Here is an 18,575-nt window from a genome sequence, read left to right on the forward strand (position 1 = left end):
GTAACCCCAAGTCATGAAGCAGTTGGATTGTAGCGTGAGTGTGTTGTACGCATTGGTTGTATGATTTGGCTTTTATGAGCCAGTCGTCTAGGTAGGGGTACACATGAATGTGTTGCCTCCTTAGATGAGCTGCAACTACTGACAGACACTTGGTGTAAACTCTGGGTGCTGTGGTGACTCCAAACGGGAGTACCTTGAACTGGTAATGCTGACCGTCCACTACAAACCTGAGATACTTCCTGTGAGATGTATGAATGGGAATATGAAAGTAGGCGTCCTTGAGATCTAGAGTAGCAAGGAAATTGCGTTGTGCCAGTAGAGGGAAAACCCGTTGAAGCGTGACCTTGTGAAAGTGGTCCAATTGTATGTATAGGTTTAGGGTTCTGAGGTCTAGGATGGGTCTTAGGAGCCAAACTTTTTTGGAATGTCGAAGTACGGGGAGTAAAGCCCTGTGTTTTGTTGATGTAGTGGTACTGGTTCTGTTGCATGTTTTTGCAGAAGGAAGATGACCTCTTGTTTGAGCAGTGATAAATGGTGTAGAGTAGAGATGAGTTCTAGACAGTAGCCTGATTGAATGATTTGTCTTACCCACCTGTCTGTGGTGATGTTGTTCCAGACAGGAAGAAACTGTTGTATTCTGCCCACGACAGGATTGGAATGTTCCGGGGGCAGTGGAGGGAAGTCATTGGGTAGGGGTGGAGGCGGACCTGGTGTTATTGGTTTTGCCTCTTCCCTTATTGTTATTGCCTCTGTAACCATCTCTTTGGTAGCCTTTGGTAAAGGTAGACTTGGTGGGAGTTTTGTAGGAAGTGATAGCGTTGTCAGAGGAATAGCCTCTGGAGGTGCCTCTGTAAAATGAGCGACAAAATGAACGTCTGGGAGCTTGCGATTGCAAGGCTCCCATAGATTTGGCCGTGTCTGTGTCTTTCTTCATTTTTTCTAATGAAGAATCGACATTTGGTCCAAATAAGTGTTCTTGGTTGAAAGGCTGATTTAAAATAGCATTTTGCACTTCTGGTTTGAATCCTGAAATGCGTAGCCACGCATGCCTACGCAAGAGTACACTTGAATTAACTGCTCTAAAGGCGGTATCAGCTACATCTAGGGCGCAGCGAATGGAGGTATTAGTAATTATTTTACCCTCCTGTATAAGGTCATTGGCCCTATTCTTATATTTATCTGGAAGATGTTGTAATAGGGTCTCTAGTTGGTCATAATGTGCCCTATCATATCTAGCTAACAAAGCTTGAGTGTTGGCAATATGCCAAATGTTAAATGCTTGTGACGCTGTTCTTTTGCCTGAGGCGCCTATGAGCTTGGACTCCTTATCAGGGGGTGGAGCATCACCTAATGTTTCGGAATTAGCTCTTTTTCTGGCATTAGACACTACCAGGGAGTCTAATGGGACGGGCCCTTAATATAGGCTGGGTCTCCAGGGGCGGCTTTGTACTTTTTGTCGATCCTGGGGTTAATAACTCTAGCCTGCACATGATCTTTAAATTCCTATGGTGCATGCTTAATTACCCCTTTAAGCATTGGTAAAATGGAAGTGGACCTTTGTGAGGTGTCAACAGTGTCCGTTCTACAGGGTCTGTGTGTAAGCTAACTCCATGGTATTGAGCAGCCCTGTGAAGTAACTGGTTAAAGCCTGTTGTATCCTCTGGAGGTGAAGGCCTAGAGGGGTATATTTCCCCCTGTGGAATATTAGGAACATCAGGTGTATTATAGTCATCCCAGGGGTCAGGGGAAGAGGGTGGACTCTGACCCCACTAGTGGTTCCTCATATGGTCTGTTTCCTTCATCAGAAGAATCGTCATCATCTCCTGTTGGAGATGGTGTAGGAGAATGATGTGGTGGTGGAGGTGGATGAGACGGTGGAGGAGGAGGTGAAGGAGGTGAAGGAGGTGGTGAAGGAGGTGAAGGAGAAGGGATCATAAGAGGAGATGTAGCAATGTCCTACTTTTTAGGTGGTGGTGCAGGGTCATCCAAAGGTCTCTTTTTTGAGCTGAGGGTGAGTTTACCAGTCTTGGGGTCCTTGACCAGAGTCTTTTGTTTAGGATCAGGGATAAAAAGCTCTTGAGACATAGGCAGTTCCTTCTGCACTGACTTTTTAGGGTCGGTAGATTTATGAGGTACGGGTTCCGGAACAGTTTTATTTTGTTTTACCGGCTCTGTGGATGGTTTTGGAGCTGGTTGGTGTTTCGGAACCAAGGGTTTTTTCGGCTCCGGAGGACGTGGATCCGAAATCTTCGGTGTTGGCTTTTAACTCGGCTCCGGGTGTTTTTCGGAGTTGATGGTTCTTTGCCTTGTGGTTTAGGTACCGAATGTTTTGAAGGCTCTGTGCCAGTGAGTTTCGGCATTGAGTGCTTAGATGTGTAAGCAGAAATTGGCACCGAGGATGAAGGTGGTTTCTTTTTCAGTTTCGTTGTTTCGGTACCGAAAGCATGCTGGCTGTAGCCCGAGCTGCCTGAAGGCTTAATTGGCTTCTTTGCCGAGCCCGAGGGCGGGGCATGGGAAGCATAGGGTCGGTGTGCACCTGAGTCCAAAGGAGAAGGTGTGACAAAGCCTTTTTTGGAGTGGTACGGAGGGGGTCTGCGTCGACGTTCTTACTTACGACACTCTACGCAGGAGTGATTTCTTCGACGTCGAATTCCTCTGCTTCGGATTTGCTGCTGAGGAGTGGTTCGCGCTCTCCTGTTCCAGTACATCAACGCCCTCTTGGAAGATGTGTTCAGGGATTGGAGCCGAAGGGCGAGCCATTTTCCTTTGAGCTCGACGATCCCGGATCGTTTTCTTGGCGCGGAAAGAGGCACAAGCTTCACAGTCTCTGGCCTCATGCTCGGTGACAGGCAGAGGTTGCACACCTCATGCGGATCGGTGTGGGGAAACTTCGACCCACATTGAGGACACTTCTTGAATCGTGTCCTTTCCATGAGCCAGATACTGAGGCTCAGGTAGGCCCGAAGGCCCTTGTCGATGATTGGAATCGAGGACTTCGAATTTGTTGAGATGTGCGTCGAGTGGGATCGCGATCGAAACAATACCATCGAAAGGGTGAAGGATTGCGCGTCGAAATTGAATCGGTTCCGAACTGCAGCGCTAGAAGTACATCTGAACCCGATGGCGGAAAAAAACAATCTGAAGATGGAGCCGATTGCCATGCGCATTATGATCCACAGGAGGAGTCACCTATCTTGTGACTTCCAAAGACTTTTCCAGGAAAATAACGGAGTGCAATCATCCGAGCCCAACACCAGGTGGCGATCTAATGCATAGTGTGTAATCTGCAGCTCATATGCCTTGAACAGATATTTCCAGTTTCCGAAGTAGTTAAGACGCTCACAGCCACTAATGCATACAGATTCCCCAACAGTCTCAAAAAGATCAAGGTTCAAACCACAAATGGTTTGGACTGTTTATTATAATACACTGTCTGTTTACTCTGCACAAATCATAAACTCCTAATGAACAACAACATGCTAGGTTGCAGCAAGTAGGGAGGAAAGGTACGGATGTATAATATAACATTAAAGCTTTGTTGAAGAATCTACACACCATTTTAAAAATGTACTTAAAATATCCATGGATATATCAATAATTACACCTTTTAGTTCAACACTATAGAGAGTTTTGCAGCAAAGTAGGGGCCTCAGCGACAAACAGAACCTTGCATAAAAACAATTCGATCTACGACTAATGATCATTGTCTTATTGTAGCCTCTGTGCGAAAGAACATAGAATGTTACCAAATCACATCTGAACAAACATTTACAATGCAATGGTTTCGCCTTTGGAAAAGTTAGAGCTATTGGCATTGTAAATGACAAAATTTGTATTTATGTGTTGGTTTTGAAAACAGATAAATAAATGGCATTGTCATTTACATTGCCATTAGCTTAATCTCTCGCAAATGTGAGAACTATTGTACCCTACGGACGAGCGCAGCAGACAGCAATTACTACCACACACACACACACACACACACCCAGAGCCACACACACACACACACAGAGCCACACACACACAGAGCCAGCCACACACACACACAGACACCCAGAGCCACACACACACCCAGAGCCACTCACACACACACACCCAGAGCCACACACACACACACACACCCAGAGCCACACACACACACACATCCAGAGCCACACACACACCCAGTGCCACACACACCCACCCAGAGCCACACCCACCCAGAGCCACACACACCCACCCAGAGCCACACACACACTCAGGAGAGCAAGCACAGCGAGGGGGCAGGGAAGCAAGCACAGCGAGGGGGCAGGGAAGCAAGCACAGCGAGGGGGCAGGGAAGCAAGCACAGCGAGGGGGCAGGGAAGCAAGCACAGCGAGGGGGCAGGGAAGCAAGCACAGCGAGGGGGAAGGGAAGCAAGCACAGCGAGGGTGCAGGGAAGCAAGCACAGCGAGGGGGCAGAGAAGCAAGCACAGCGAGGGGGCAGGGAAGCAAGCACAGCCAGGTGGCAGGGAAGCAAGCACAGCCAGGTGGCAGAGAAGCAAGCACAGCGAGGGGGCAGGGAAGCAAGCACAGCCAGGTGGCAGGGAAGCAAGCACAGCCAGGTGGCAGGGAAGCAAGTACAGGCAGGTGGCAGGGAAGCAAGCACAGCCAGGTGGCAGGGAAGCAAGCACAGCCAGGTAGCAGGGAAGCAAGCATAGCCAGGGGAAGGGGAACCAGGGGACGGATGCCCATCATCTGCACTGGCACACCTCTGCTGTGTGCCGTCACAAAGATACACGGTACAGGACAAACATCAACTGCAACCTACGTGTCTGATATGCACACCTAAAAGGAACAACTGCACGCCTAACTCCAGAGTGCCAGCAGACACATACATCGTGTGTACATAGAGCCATTTCAGGAACCTTTTCTTAGCGCCACCACCTCACCTTCACACTCGGGCAACTCTCCAGGCGGGGCACAAGTCTTGCTCACTTCTGTAGCTTTTCTTGAGGAAAACTGAGAAATACAAATAGTATGTACTGGCACCTGTCAGGAATTGTAGCATAGCCACAGTGGTCGAGTGTAAAAGAATCAAGAAACGGTTTGGGTTTAAACCTAGTCGGGGAAACATTTGGTATCCTGTAATAAGGAAATTCCCACTCACTCAAGATGGCCGCCGCAGTGGTCGTTAAGCGATTGGTAGTGCCAGTCTAGTGAATGAGTCCATCGCGCTGAATAGCAACTGCACACTTCAACAAGACAGCGTGAGGATACATAGCTCGTTTTCACCGCTCCGCGTCATAAATCCGCAATTGCGCTTGCCCTATTTCTTTCCTTTCCTGCTATCCTCCCTTGCACCTTTTTGCGCGCTTCGGAAGGATTCTTTTGGCAAAGACTCTTTCATAGTACTTACTGGAAAACGTTTGGAAGAGAAAAATTACAGCATCTGCACGTAGTTTCCAAGGTATAGAGAGAGTGAGAGTTAGAGTATATCAAAGAGCCTGAATGAGTTTATCGAGTAATTGATACTGAAAGTCTTCTTTTCCTCAGATAAAGACTACCTGCAGTAAATCTAAATTAAATACAGAAGAGAAGCTAATACCTTAAGCACTACTGGTAGGACACGCTTTAATTATTCCATAGAGTCATTATAGTAGGTGGGTTGTTGTCTTCTGTTTCCTTCCATCTGTGCATTAGGCGTCCCCTGAAGAATAGACTGCAGAATATCTTCCTCAGAAGTCCAGCAGCCTAAGAGGGTGTCAGCAGTGTCAAGGTGTCACTTCTTTTATCCACTTCCCCTTTTCCCTTCTTCTGGTGAAACTGCTAAGTTAGCGGTGGCACTGGAGGTGGGGAGATTGGGATCAGCATCTATACTGCCCCTGCGGAGAGTTGGAGACTTCTGACAGATTGAAGTGCCCACGAATATTCTTCGCCTGGGCAGTATGGCTGAAGGATTGGACCTCAAGGCTCTGGGAAGCTTGCTAGAGGGGATTCAAAGAGAGATAGGTGCGGTGAGGGAGGAGAATAAAAACTTGAAACAAGAACTAGTGGCCTCCCGTCAGGAAACAAGAGTATTAGCTCAGAAGTTAGATGGGTTGGCAATGGGAAATCCAGTTCAGAGTGCCCCCACTTCTAGTACCAGTCTTCCCAGCACTGATCCTAAGTCCGTAGCTCAGGTAATTCATTCTGTTTCCCCATTGATTCCGTTAGCTGCCCCTGAAAGATTCTCTGGGGATCCGCAAAAAGCACAGTTTTTTTTTGACACAGTGTTCTTTGCACTTTATGTGCCGTCCAACACTCTTTCCAGATGCTCAGTCTAGGATTGCCTTTATATTATCTTATTTGTCTGGGGATGCAGTTAATTGGGCAATGCCTTTGGTCAGTGAAGATGATCCTATTCTTTCCGATTTTGCCAAGCTTAAAGTTGAGTTTCTTAGGATTTTTGACAGGAGACGGATATCTCAGGCAACTGACAATGAGCTGCTAGAACTCCGCCAAGGATCTAAGGATTTAATTACGTATCTTACTCAATTTAACAAACTCATCATAGAAACCAATTGGCCCGAAGAGAAGAGAGCGGCTCTTTTTTATCGTGTAATGCGAGATGAGTTGAAGGATACTTTAGCTCAGATCCCTAATCGTCCTACAAATTTAACTGAACTGGTTGATTTGGTGTTAGAGTTGGATTTTCGAAATTCAGAACGTAAAGATGAGCTGAGGAAGGATTGGAAGTTGACGTTTCCTCGTTTTGATCGGATGAAGATCGAGAAAGGAACAGGAGGGAACAACGATCCAGAACCAATGCAGATTGGGGCCGTAAGAGGTCCTTTGAGTCAGGAAGAAAAGGAACAGAGACGGTTAAAGAAGTTATGTCTGTATTGTGGAGGTTCCGGCCATTTTGTGAGAGAATGCCCCAAGCGTCCCAAGATTCCAGTGAAGGGAAACGGTTCCAGCCACCAGTAGACGGAGTCGCTCTGGTGGTAAAGGATGACAAGACGGCTCCTGAAACTCATCGCATTTTGAACACGCTGCAGTCAATGATTCCACATGACCATACGGTTCAGAGAACATCAGATTCAGGGAGTTGCTATCATGCTGGATTCTGGGGCTACGGGCAATTTTTGCGACATCAAGTATGCTTGTCGAATGGGAATTCGGGCCATACCTAAGGAAAAGAAAGAACCTGTTCGCGCCGTAGATGGAACGAACTTGTCGTCAGGGCCCATCACCAGTCATACTGAAGAACTTGAATTGATTAAATCTGACGGTCATCGGGAGGTGTTACAGTTCGATCTCATAGACGCTCCACAGTTCCAGTTAATATTGGGACTTCCCTGGTTAACCACCCATAATCCCACCATTGATTGGGAAAGTCGCACAGTCAGTATGCAGTCCAATTATTGCGAGGAACACTGTTTTGGTCCAGAAACAAGTTTTGAGGAACCTACTGTAGCAGCGTTACTCTCCTTTGGGGGTCAATCAATTGGAGTCATTCATTCTGGAGAAATTCCTGTAGAATATCAAGATTTGGCATCAGTCTTTAGTGAACAAGAAGCTGAGAATTTGCCGCCTCATCGTGTTTACGACTGTACCATAGATCTTGAGCCGGGGGCTGCTCATCCATGCAGTCGGATTTATGCCTTGACAGAAGCAGAGAACAAACATTTGAAGGAATATTTGGATTGTTACCTGGCTAACGGTTTTATTAGACCTTCTCAGTCTCCGGTATCTTCCCCTTTATTCTTTATACCAAAGAAGCAGGAAGGGAGTCTGAGGACTTGTATTGACTACCGCGCACTTAACCAGGTGACGATTAAGAATCGTTATCCGCTGCCACTGATTTCAGTTCTCCTTGATCAAATCAAAGAGGCTCAGATCTTCACTAAACTTGATTTGCGTGGTGCTTACCATCTAGTTTGCATGAAAGAAGGCCACGAATGGAAGACCGCGTTTAGAACTAAGTTCGGCCTTTTTGAATATTGTGTGATGCCCTTTGGATTGTGCAATGCACCTGCTGTATTCCAACACTTCATCAACGATGTGATGGGTGATTTGATTGACAAGATAGCAATCATTTATTTGGACGACATTTTGATTTATTCCAAGGATCCACAAGATCATTCCAAACATGTCAGAAAGGTGTTGGAGCGTTTAAGGATGCATAGTCTGTTTGTGAAACTAGAGAAATGTGTCTTTAATGCCACTAAGGTCGAATTTTTGGGATTTGTCATTTCCTCCCAAGGAATTACTATGGATCTAAGAAAAGCAGTGGAGGATTGGCCAGCCCCTCAAAACATTAAAGACATTCAGAGATTTTTGGGGTTTGCCAATTTTTACCGACGGTTCATTCAAGGTTTTTCACAATTAATTGCACCAATTACTCGCCTTTTACGAAAAGGAGTTAAGTTCGAGTGGTCGCCGGGAGCTGGAAAGGCATTTCAGGATCTCAAAAACAGATTTGTTACTGCCCCTATCTTGCTACACGCAGATCCAGAGGAACCCTTCTTTGTTGAGGCGGATGCATCCGACCAAGCCATCGGAGGGGTTCTTTCGCAAAGACATCGTAGTACTGGACAACTTCATCCAGTGGCCTATCGTTCTAGGAAGTTGACTGCTGCCAAATTGAACTATACGATTGCAGAAAAGGAACTCCTGGCGGTGAAAGATGCTTTCGAAGACTGGAGACACTATTTGTTGGGAGCGAAGCATACCGTCACAGTATATTCTGATCATAAGAATCTTCAATTCCTTAAAACTGGTAAGACTCTCACTCCAAGGCAGTTACGCTGGTCTCTTTATTTTGCAGATTTTGATTTTGTGATCACCTATTGTCCGGGTCCAAAGAATGGTAAAGCAGATGCCTTATCCCGTTTGAACACTGAGGATTGTGAGCATCCGGTGGAACCGCATTCGATCATTCCTGAAGCCCAGATCGTGTGCACTGTCTTTCTGGATAACTTTCAAGAAGAAGTTCGTAAGAGTTTGTCTTTAGAAAAGATTCAAGAGTGGGCCCTTCAAGGAAAGGAAAGACGAATTCACCAGCAGTTACCTTACTTCAAAGAGGCGTTATACCTTCTCACGGAAGCATTACAACAGAAGGCCTTGCAAAGTTGTCACGATCATCCTTTAGCAGGTCATAAAGGAATTTCCAAGACTCTGGATTTGGTGCAGCGATATTTCTGGTGGCCTGGGTTATCCTCTCATGTTAAACAATACGTTCAATCTTGTGAATTATGTGCTAGGAGTAAACCTAATAGACAAGCTCCCCAGGGATTGTTGCAGCCTCTACCTACTCCTACCCACCCTTGGCATACTATCTCTTTGGATTTGATTGTGGATCTGCCTTTGCATTTTGGTGATAGTGGACACTTTCTCCAAGATGAGTCATTTTCTTCCCCTGTCTGGAATCCCTTCGGCCCCAGAGTTAGCATGAGTGCTTGGAGAGAGTATTGTCAGGCTTCATGGGGTACCCAAGGTAATAGTTTCAGACAGAGGTCCTCAGTTTATTTCTCATTTTTGACAGGCTTACCTTTAAGGGTTGGGAATTGAGAGCAGATTATCCACAAGTTACCATCCTGAGTCTGATGGTCAGACGGAGAGACTCAACCAAGAATTGGAACAGTATCTCCGTTTGTTCCTCATCTATCAGGGTGGAGAATGGTCAGAAAGATTGTGGATGGCGGAATTTGCTTGTAATAATGCGAAGAGTGCCTCCACTGGTTATTCTCCATTTTACTTGAATTTTGGGCGCCATCCTAACCCCTTTCACACCCAGGAAGATTTAGAAGTCCCAGCAGCTAAAACCTTGATCACAGATATAGCAGCACTTCATAAATCAGCTGAACAGAATTTAATTGCAGCAAAGGAAGCATATAAGAAAGGTGCAGACCGACACCGTCGGTCGGCTCCTCTTTATAAGGCAGGAGATCAGGTCTGGCTTTCTACCAAGAAATTGCATCTGAAGGGTAATAGAAAGTTTCAACCTAGATTTGTGGGCCCATACCCTATCAAGCAAGTTTTGGGGCCTGTCACTGTGAAACTGGATTTGCCAGCTAAATTAGGAATCCATCCAGTTTTTCATGTGTCTCTATTGAAAAAGACTAAACCTCATATGAGATTGAATAAACCACCAGAACCAGTAGACATTCAAGGTCATGCAGAATATGAAGTAAAGGGTATTTTGGACTCTAAATACAAGAAGGGAAAACTTCAGTACTTGATTGATTGGAAGGGTTATGGTCCTGAAGAGAGATCTTGGGAACCAGTGTCTAACATTCATGCCCCCCAGTTAATTAAAAGATTTCATGCACAGAAACCATTCAAACCAGGACCGATAAATCGGTCTTTGAGAGGGGGTACTGTCAGGAATTGTAGCATAGCCACAGTGGTCGAGTGTAAAAGAATCAAGAAACGGTTTGGGTTTAAACCTAGTGGGGGAAACATTTGGTATCCTGTAATAAGGAAATCCCCACTCACTCAAGATGGCCGCCGCAGTGGCCGTTAAGCGATTGGTAGTGCCAGTCTAGTGAATGAGTCCATCGCGCTGAATAGCAACTGCGCACTTCAACAAGACAGCGTGAGGAGACATAGCTCGTTTTCACCACTCCGCGTCATAAATCCAAGACGGGAGTTGGTAATAGTTTTTTGGGTTAAGTTATTAGTAGCCATCGAGTTCAGAGCAAATATACGTTCTTCTGAAGAGAATTTAGTTAGTTTGGTAAAGGTCGCTGACAGGATAATTCAGTGACTTCTTCAAACTCTGCAACATTTCTACAGTCTGTCAGAGCAGTGGGAGTTCGTGTTTCAGTCACAGTCTACAGGCAGTCAGAGCAGTAGGAGTACATGCTGTGAAACTCTTAGACTGCCGCAGGATTGCTGAAGAAAGAGTCACAGCTTCGTGACGAGTTCTGGAGAGCAGTAGAATAACTCAGAACTGCGCCATCTGGGAAAGTTCATTGGAGGAGCTTGAACTAGTAAGACTCTTTGGCCAGTGGGCTTCCCTACCTTCCTTCCGCAATTGCACTTGCCCTATTTCTTTCCTTTCCCTCTATCCTCCCTTGCACCTTTTTGCGCGCTTTGGAAGGATTCTTTTGGCAAAGACTCTTTCATAGTACTTACTAGAAAACGTTTGGAAGAGAAAAATTACAGCATCTGCACGTAGTTTCCAAGGTATAGAGAGAGTGAGAGTTAGAGTATATCAAAGAGCCTGAATGAGTTTATCGAGTAATTGATAATGAAAGTCTTCTTTTCCTCAGATAAAGACTACCTGCAGTAAATCTAAATTAAATACAGAAGAGAAGCTAATACCTTAAGCACTACTGGTAGGACAAGCTTTAATTATTCCATAGAGTCATTATAGTAGGTGGGTTGTTGTCTTATGTTTCCTCCTTCCATCTGTGCATTAGGCGTCCCCTGAAGAATAGACTGCAGAATATCTTCCTCAGAAGTCCAGCAGCCTAAGAGGGTGTCAAGCAGTGTCAAGGTGTCTCTTCTTTTATCCACTTCCCCTTTTCCCTTCTTCTGGTGAAACTGCTAAGTTAGCGGTGGCACTGGAGGTGGGGAGATTGGGATCAGCATCTATACTGCCCCTGCGGAGAGTTGGAGACTTCTGCCAGCACCAAGTTCGCACATGTGGTGAAAGTGCACGAGGTGCACTTCAGTTGAGCTACCTAATAAACATATGATTGGGGAGAGGAGCTGGCCTAACGGCTAAGGTGCTCGACCTCGGAATCTGGGTTCGAGTCTCGGTAACGACGCCTAAACCTCCTGTGATTCTGGGCAAATCACTTAATCTCCCTGTGTTTAAAAAAATAAATAAATAAATAAATAAAAAATGAAAGTGTGTCCTCGTTAAAAAAAAAAAACGTAACTTGTGCTATGTAAAGCGCTCTGATACCTGATTCGATTCGGGTCTAGTACGCGCTATATAAAACTCCACAAAAAAAATTAAAAAATTGTGTGCCCTATACAGTCACAGAAAGCCCAGCAACTGCGTCAGGCTGCATATAAATGAAACAAAAATGACTCTTACGTGAAACCTTTTTGTTCCAGTCCCTGTTCAGTATGTATAATGGGAAAGTGCACTTTGTATGTACTGTCTGCGGACATGAAAGTGCAGTTGTCTTAAATATCGGTAGCCGCCGCTGCAAACAATGGAAACTACGAGGTGCCAGGAAGTGCACTGTCTGCACCCACAGAGTGCACTAAAATGTCCCTTCTTGAGAAAGCATAGGATTTTAAAAAACTTTTCCCCGCGTTTCTGCTACTTTTAGCAACTTTGGGGCAGGGTGTACGCTTCGTAGCGCTCCTGTGCGCTCCGAACGGGAGAAATGGACGGCCCCTACCAATGCTCACGCATGTAGCGTGAGCAACCGTACGTGGCGTACAGCTTCGCAATGAGGATCGAAGCTTACGGGTCTTTTCAAAGGGGGGGAAGCGGAAGCGTACAGTTCACCAGGCAATATGAAGCGCACAGTTTATAATCCGGCAGAGTACAGTGGGAGCGCACGATTCTTTTTAAAGGCAGTCCAGATGGGCAGAATGGTGCGCACAGGTTACGGGCGAGCTGCCAAGTGTACAGTTAGTTTTCCTGAAGCGCACAGTCTTTTCGATGCGCACCGTACCGGCAAGATGCCACGCACAGTACGGGGCGCAAAGTGTCAGCCCGACAACCAACAGACACGAAGAACAGTACACAGAGACGACAGGACACGGAAATCGCGCAACCCACCCCTGCAAAAGACACGTCCAAAATGGCCAAAACATGCCGGAAAAAAAAAAGAAAAAAAAAGAAACGCCCACCGCCGCAATGACGTTCTACAAGGGGCGGAGAGGGAAAAAAAAAAAATCGCCAGAACGCCCAAGAATCGCCTCGGACAATGACGGACGCCTCTCTCTTCCAATGGCTAGCCTCCATTTATGGAGCTAGCCAATGGAAGTGAGAGGCGGGACAAAGGCACATATATGTTCTCAAAAGATTTCGCCTGCGCAAACGCTGCTGCGCAGCGGATCGCCAGGCGAAACCTAAAAACGTGCTCAGTGGCAGAAGGGTCCATCAAAAGATGCATAACAGCACATTATGAACTCAAGTTCAGAGTTTATTAAAGCCTCATCCACTGTGATCACAAATGACCTACATTGTTGTCCAACCATGCAAGATGTCTCCCATACAATAAGTTGTGCTATGATACAAACGAAATACTGTGTTGCATGTCTCTTCGGCCATTGAGATGTAAAATAAAACTAAAATTAAAGTTCAACTTAAAGATGGCAACTACCACATTTTTCCTCCCCTATTGACCAATGTAAAGAGGACAAGACCAAAATCCTGCCTGCATCGATTCAGACTACACTCATCCAACTTAAAGGAGCTCCTATATGCAAATCTTAAATTAAAATAATTAAAAACAAGTTGCTACATCTTAAACTAAACATATTAAACTGTGCAGATCCCAATTCATAACTCTAGTCATGAAAACTCGGACTGACAAATACCACCAATTAACTGGTCATCATAATGAACGATGGGACATTTATTTGTAACTGAATGCATGCCATGGCTAGTACTTTTAATTGGAGTTGCATTTAATATGAATATGACATTGATTGCATCTTTATGTGGCTCTCAAGACGTGATGTAGAGCAATAGGGGAAGATAATGTGAGTCCTTCAAGCACAATATTGAAACTAACATTCCCAGTTCATGCGCTATTTTACCCATAAAGGCACATTTTCAGCTAGCACTTGAAAATTAACAACAAAACGAAAAGCAGAAGGGAGCCCTTTGCAAGAGAAGCCCCTAATTTAACTAAATATTGTTTAACAGAAAGAGAAAATGCAATTATATCCACCCAAAAAAGAAAACAATATCTGTAGACACAAAGTGGGGTCGGTAAAGTAAATGCCAGTAAAAACTGGTTTATTCATCTACATAATACTTGCAAAACATGTAATACACGCAGTTCTAGTTTGTGAGTGTTTTATTGTTAATAGAATTATACGTTTTCAAATGATTGTAGACCTACTGAAGATGCAAGGTTAGAGGACCTTACCTAGTAACAAAATGTATTAAACTTTTTTAAGGGTGGTGGTGGGTGGGGGGGGGGGGAGCTGGCAGGTTACTAACAGCCCAGAAAGGTCCAGAAAGCAGCTGCAGAAAGAAATTCAAGACACTTACTTTTGCAATAGTCTTTCTGTTCTTTTCCAGAATTGGCAAGAAATCCTCCAGGTAGTATTGTTTCACAGGGAACATGAAACCCGGCACCCGAACGATGGGGCAGCCACCAAAGTACTGCGAAAATCGCTCATTGTCCCCAGTGGCACTCATCAGAACAAGACGCAAGTCTGGATTCAGTGCCTGGACCCGCTTTAGAAGGATGAGCAGAAAGTCAGTGTTCACGTCACGCTCATGTACTTCATCTACAATGACATGGCTGACTCCTTCCAGACTAGGATTCCCCTGCAGCTTCCTCAGGAGGATTCCCACAGTGCAGAAGAGAAGTGCCCCACCACGAGCTGGAAGATTACTCTCCAATCGTACCTGGAAGCCCACGTTTCTACGAAGCTTGGGTCCTAGTTCATGGCCAACCCTCTGAGCAACAGAGACTGCGCTGATCCGACGTGGCTGGGTGATCAATACATTGCAGTGTGCCCCTTTCTCTTGGGTGATGTAGTCCTCCAGAATGAACTGGGGTATCCGAGTAGTCTTCCCACAGCCAGTGTCTCCAGCAATGACCACCACAGGATGGTGTTTGATAGCCGACATAATAGTTTCCTTGTGAGAGTCCACGGGCAGAGTGTCCAGCTCCTGCCGCTGGAACGAAGACCTCACTTTCCAACAATCAAGAAGGGTTTCACTGAGGAACTTTGCCTCCTGATGTGACATGGAGTGATAAGGACCCCCAGTAATAGCATCGGAGATTACACCAATATCTGTCTCTCCATCCATGGTGTCTTCTTTGGCAGGCATTTGCTGTTCTGGTTCAGAAGCATCTAAAGGGAACTGAGCAAAAGAAAGAGAGAGAAGTCACAAAAGTTGATCAAAGGTGCTTTCAGAACATGTATTATAAAAAGAGGTTTCTTCAGATTAAAAGCAAATGCACCCCAGATATTTACCTCAATATATGGAGTATTTAACTAACAACACTTTGTATAAAGAATTACTGAATTGTGTTTTGTAAGAGTAAAACAAAATGTGACTTTGAATAAGGATACCATACATAGGCATCACCACCTAAACATCTAACTTCACAAAACTTAGCAATATTTCGAATTTTAGATACTGGGAGAGCAAACAGTGATAACACATGAGAAGTGTAAAGTATATTTAGTTACAATCAACAACTGTTTGGCAACATTTGTAGCAAAACATTGCTAAAAATAAGTTTGGTGCTGGCAGAAACTATAAACACTTTCAAATTATAGACACTATGCGAGTATGTTTTCCTACAACTCTCTAAAACGTAAATCTGTAACATTTAACACACTGAACGACCTCCACATTATTTCATTAATTTTCACTATACCCTTCACAAATCTGAAATAAAAAAACGAATATGAACATGCAGAAATTCCGCGAACATGCGGAATTGCTTGTTTGCAATGCTTTTTTCCTGGTCGCAATCGCTGTTTGTGTGCTCGGGGGAAATATCTCGCGAACACGCATTTTGGGAACGCGAACAAGCAAAAAATTTCGCAAAGCAGCGGAACGCAGAATTTTGGGTAATTATGCGTTCTCCGCAGAACACGAAATTACCCAAATTCTGCAAATTCCGCGAGCGGAATGGAATTTACCGCCCAGGCCTAAAACCGAATCGAGATAGCTGGCACCTTTTGAAATCATTTAAAACCCACCTCAAACGCATCTACTTCCAAATCCATTTAATATATCGAAAACCCCCAATCTACACCTAATTAAGGATTATCAGGATTCAGGGTCTCCCATCTTACTCGATCCATAGAGAATACCTGAATTGAAGAAATTCTGCAACCATTTCCTCAGCTACCCTCTATCTTGTGTACACCTACCTTTTATGACAACACCCACTAAAACATTATGCCAACTTTAGGCCATTGCATATAATAATTTATCTTCTAATTTGACTATATGGGGTAACTTTACAATAGCTAAATAGTATTTTACCAACACACAAGTTTCAACGGTAGAGAGAAAAGGAGAGAGAGAGAGTTTTTTGTTTGATTACTAAATCTACTCATACAAACTCAGCAAAGAGATTTCCTGAGTATATCAGTATTATCCCTTGGCTTGAAATGCACACCGGAGAAAGAAAGAAATACATAAGCATGCTACTTAGCACCAACAACAGTTGGGTATCCTCCCCAGATTCCTCTGCCTCTGTCTCAGACAGTAGTCGTAACAGCGGTTTTGTAAAACAACTTTTCCCACTTGCACGTAGAAATAAATGGAGTACTCAGTCTCAAAAAAGGCAGCCTATGGAGGACATTCACAATGTTCCACCACAAAAGATGTGTTTAAAAAAATGCTTTATTCAAATTAACAAGCAGTATACATTCAACCCATGGAGACCGAAACGTTAAGCAACGGAAAGAAGTAAAAGTCTTTATTCATAATGAATAAAATAATAGAAATTTACTGATACAGAAAGTACTGCACTCAAATTAAAATGAGCAGAACGGAGCGAGAAAGATGTTGAACTAAAAATAGGTCTGATAAAATATTATCAGCCCTACCTTCTAACCTAACCTTCCATCTGTTGAGGCTTTCTCTAAATAAAAACAAGTGAGTTCTCAAAAAATGTAAGACCTTTTCTTTCACCTATCGGGCAGTTAATGATTACAGGACAGCATTTGGTGAGGGTATTTGTTACTACTGGTGCCCAGGGTCACAAACTGCACTCCAGTTGGACAGCCAAACTACTGTCTTTAGGCACTTGACTTCCTGAGGGTAGACCAGATGAGTAGTCAAGGAATACTCCAAAGGGTGAAAGGGGTTAGAAATGTAGATTCAAAATGACAGAGTAAGTAACAGTCAATACAATCATGTCCAGCAAGAGTTTTACTTTATAGAGAGAGTATTACGTCATTAACAGTTAGGGTAGACACAAAAGTCCAGAAGAGGATGGGAGAGGATGTAGCCTTACGGCTAGAGCGCTCGACCTCGAAGCTGGGGAACCGTGTTCGAGTCTTGGCAGCGACGCTCAACATCCTGTGATTCTGGGCAAATCACTTAATCCCCCCATGCCTAACAAAAATGAATGTGTCCTCGTGTAACAAAACTGGTGCTCTTGTAAAGCGCTCTGATACACGATCTCTCGGGTCTAGTTCGCGCAATATAAAACTCTTAAAAAAAATAAAAACATTTTAAAAAGTTGCTGTCAGTTTTGTTGTGCAGTTTCCACCAATCAGTAGGAACTGCTCGTTTGCGGACGACAAACTTAGGATGGTGTCAGACTGATTCCATGTATCCCTGTAAGACATGTCCCTGGGACCAGCTAGCTCGCAGTGCCACCCTTAGCCACCCCTAAACCTGAACAGGGAGCAAACATTTCTGGTAACCAATGAACATGATAACTCTGTTCCCTCAGGAACCGTGGTGACGGACTTCAAACTTTCGCTCAGTCACTTGTGCTTTCCTGTGCTCAGAGAAATATACAATGAATACACAAAGGGGCGTTTTTAATTCTTACTGAACCAGAGTGATTTTGTATAGAATATAGGGACTGCGCTGATTAATAGACAGAAGCAGATAAAAATATGAGTGTCAACAGAGTATAAAACAAAGGATCAACCATCTTGCTGAGATAGGTTATATATGCAAACAGAAAAAAGATTACAATGATCGAGGGTACTCCTACGATGCTAACCCTAACCTATGTGTCTATGGTGTGAATGTATGGTTTACCAATCAAAGCTTCAACTGGTGATATCTCAGGAACAGAGAGGAATACAAAGTACGTTGAAATGTTCAGCAATCAAGGCGGTTCCTTCCAAATTGCAGAACACTGCTCAGTGCTTGGGGTCTGAAGATTGACTGCCACCTTGTCACTATCAGGCTGATGAAAGGGGGTTACAGACTCCTTAAAGGCACGGTTTCGGTTGGAGACAATACAAATCTATACTCCCCACTGTTGGATGCATTGGAAGGGCTCTTTGACTCTCATGCTCTCCCCAACTCGACTGGGCAGCTGCACTTTGGAGAGCTTATGCCTCTCCTGGGTAAACTTAATCCACCTAATTGCTCTCAAGGAGGTCCTACCAGTCAAGTGAGCTTTGTACAGGTGCTCATGAATATCAGAGTACTCCTCCTGGCAAGTGTGGCACAACATTCTTCTCTTCCCAGGAGACAGACAGATTACCATCCTTGCACCCAATTTGGAGAAAGGACGGCAAGCACAAAAAACGTTCCAGTCAGTCAAAATCTTTATTTCGATTTAAAAATCACAAAAGATAATACATAGAGGTGAGAATGTATAAAATATGGATATTTTGCAACATAAAAGTAGATTAATCAAATTTGAATGAAACCTTCCTAATAAAATTCATAGGTATACAATAAATAGCTAAAAACTGGTAAAATTCACCCCTGCAAAACTGCCGCCTAGGATGACCATTTTCTTTGATTCAGTATACA

General features: G+C 44.4%; 1 protein-coding gene across 1 annotated transcript in view; it reads right to left on the reverse strand.

Moving 5' to 3' along the window:
* The window catches only part of DHX30 (DExH-box helicase 30), a 658,531-nt gene that overhangs the window by 275,354 nt on the left and 364,602 nt on the right, over nt 1-18,575 (reverse strand). The window contains exon 8 of the mRNA XM_078662529.1: nt 14,142-14,966. Within this exon, the coding sequence (XP_078518655.1) occupies nt 14,142-14,966 (825 nt within the window). The remainder of the gene's footprint in view (nt 1-14,141; nt 14,967-18,575) is intronic.

This window comes from Lissotriton helveticus, chromosome 10 (assembly GCF_964261635.1).
Source record: "Lissotriton helveticus chromosome 10, aLisHel1.1, whole genome shotgun sequence".
Taxonomy (NCBI): domain Eukaryota; kingdom Metazoa; phylum Chordata; class Amphibia; order Caudata; family Salamandridae; genus Lissotriton; species Lissotriton helveticus.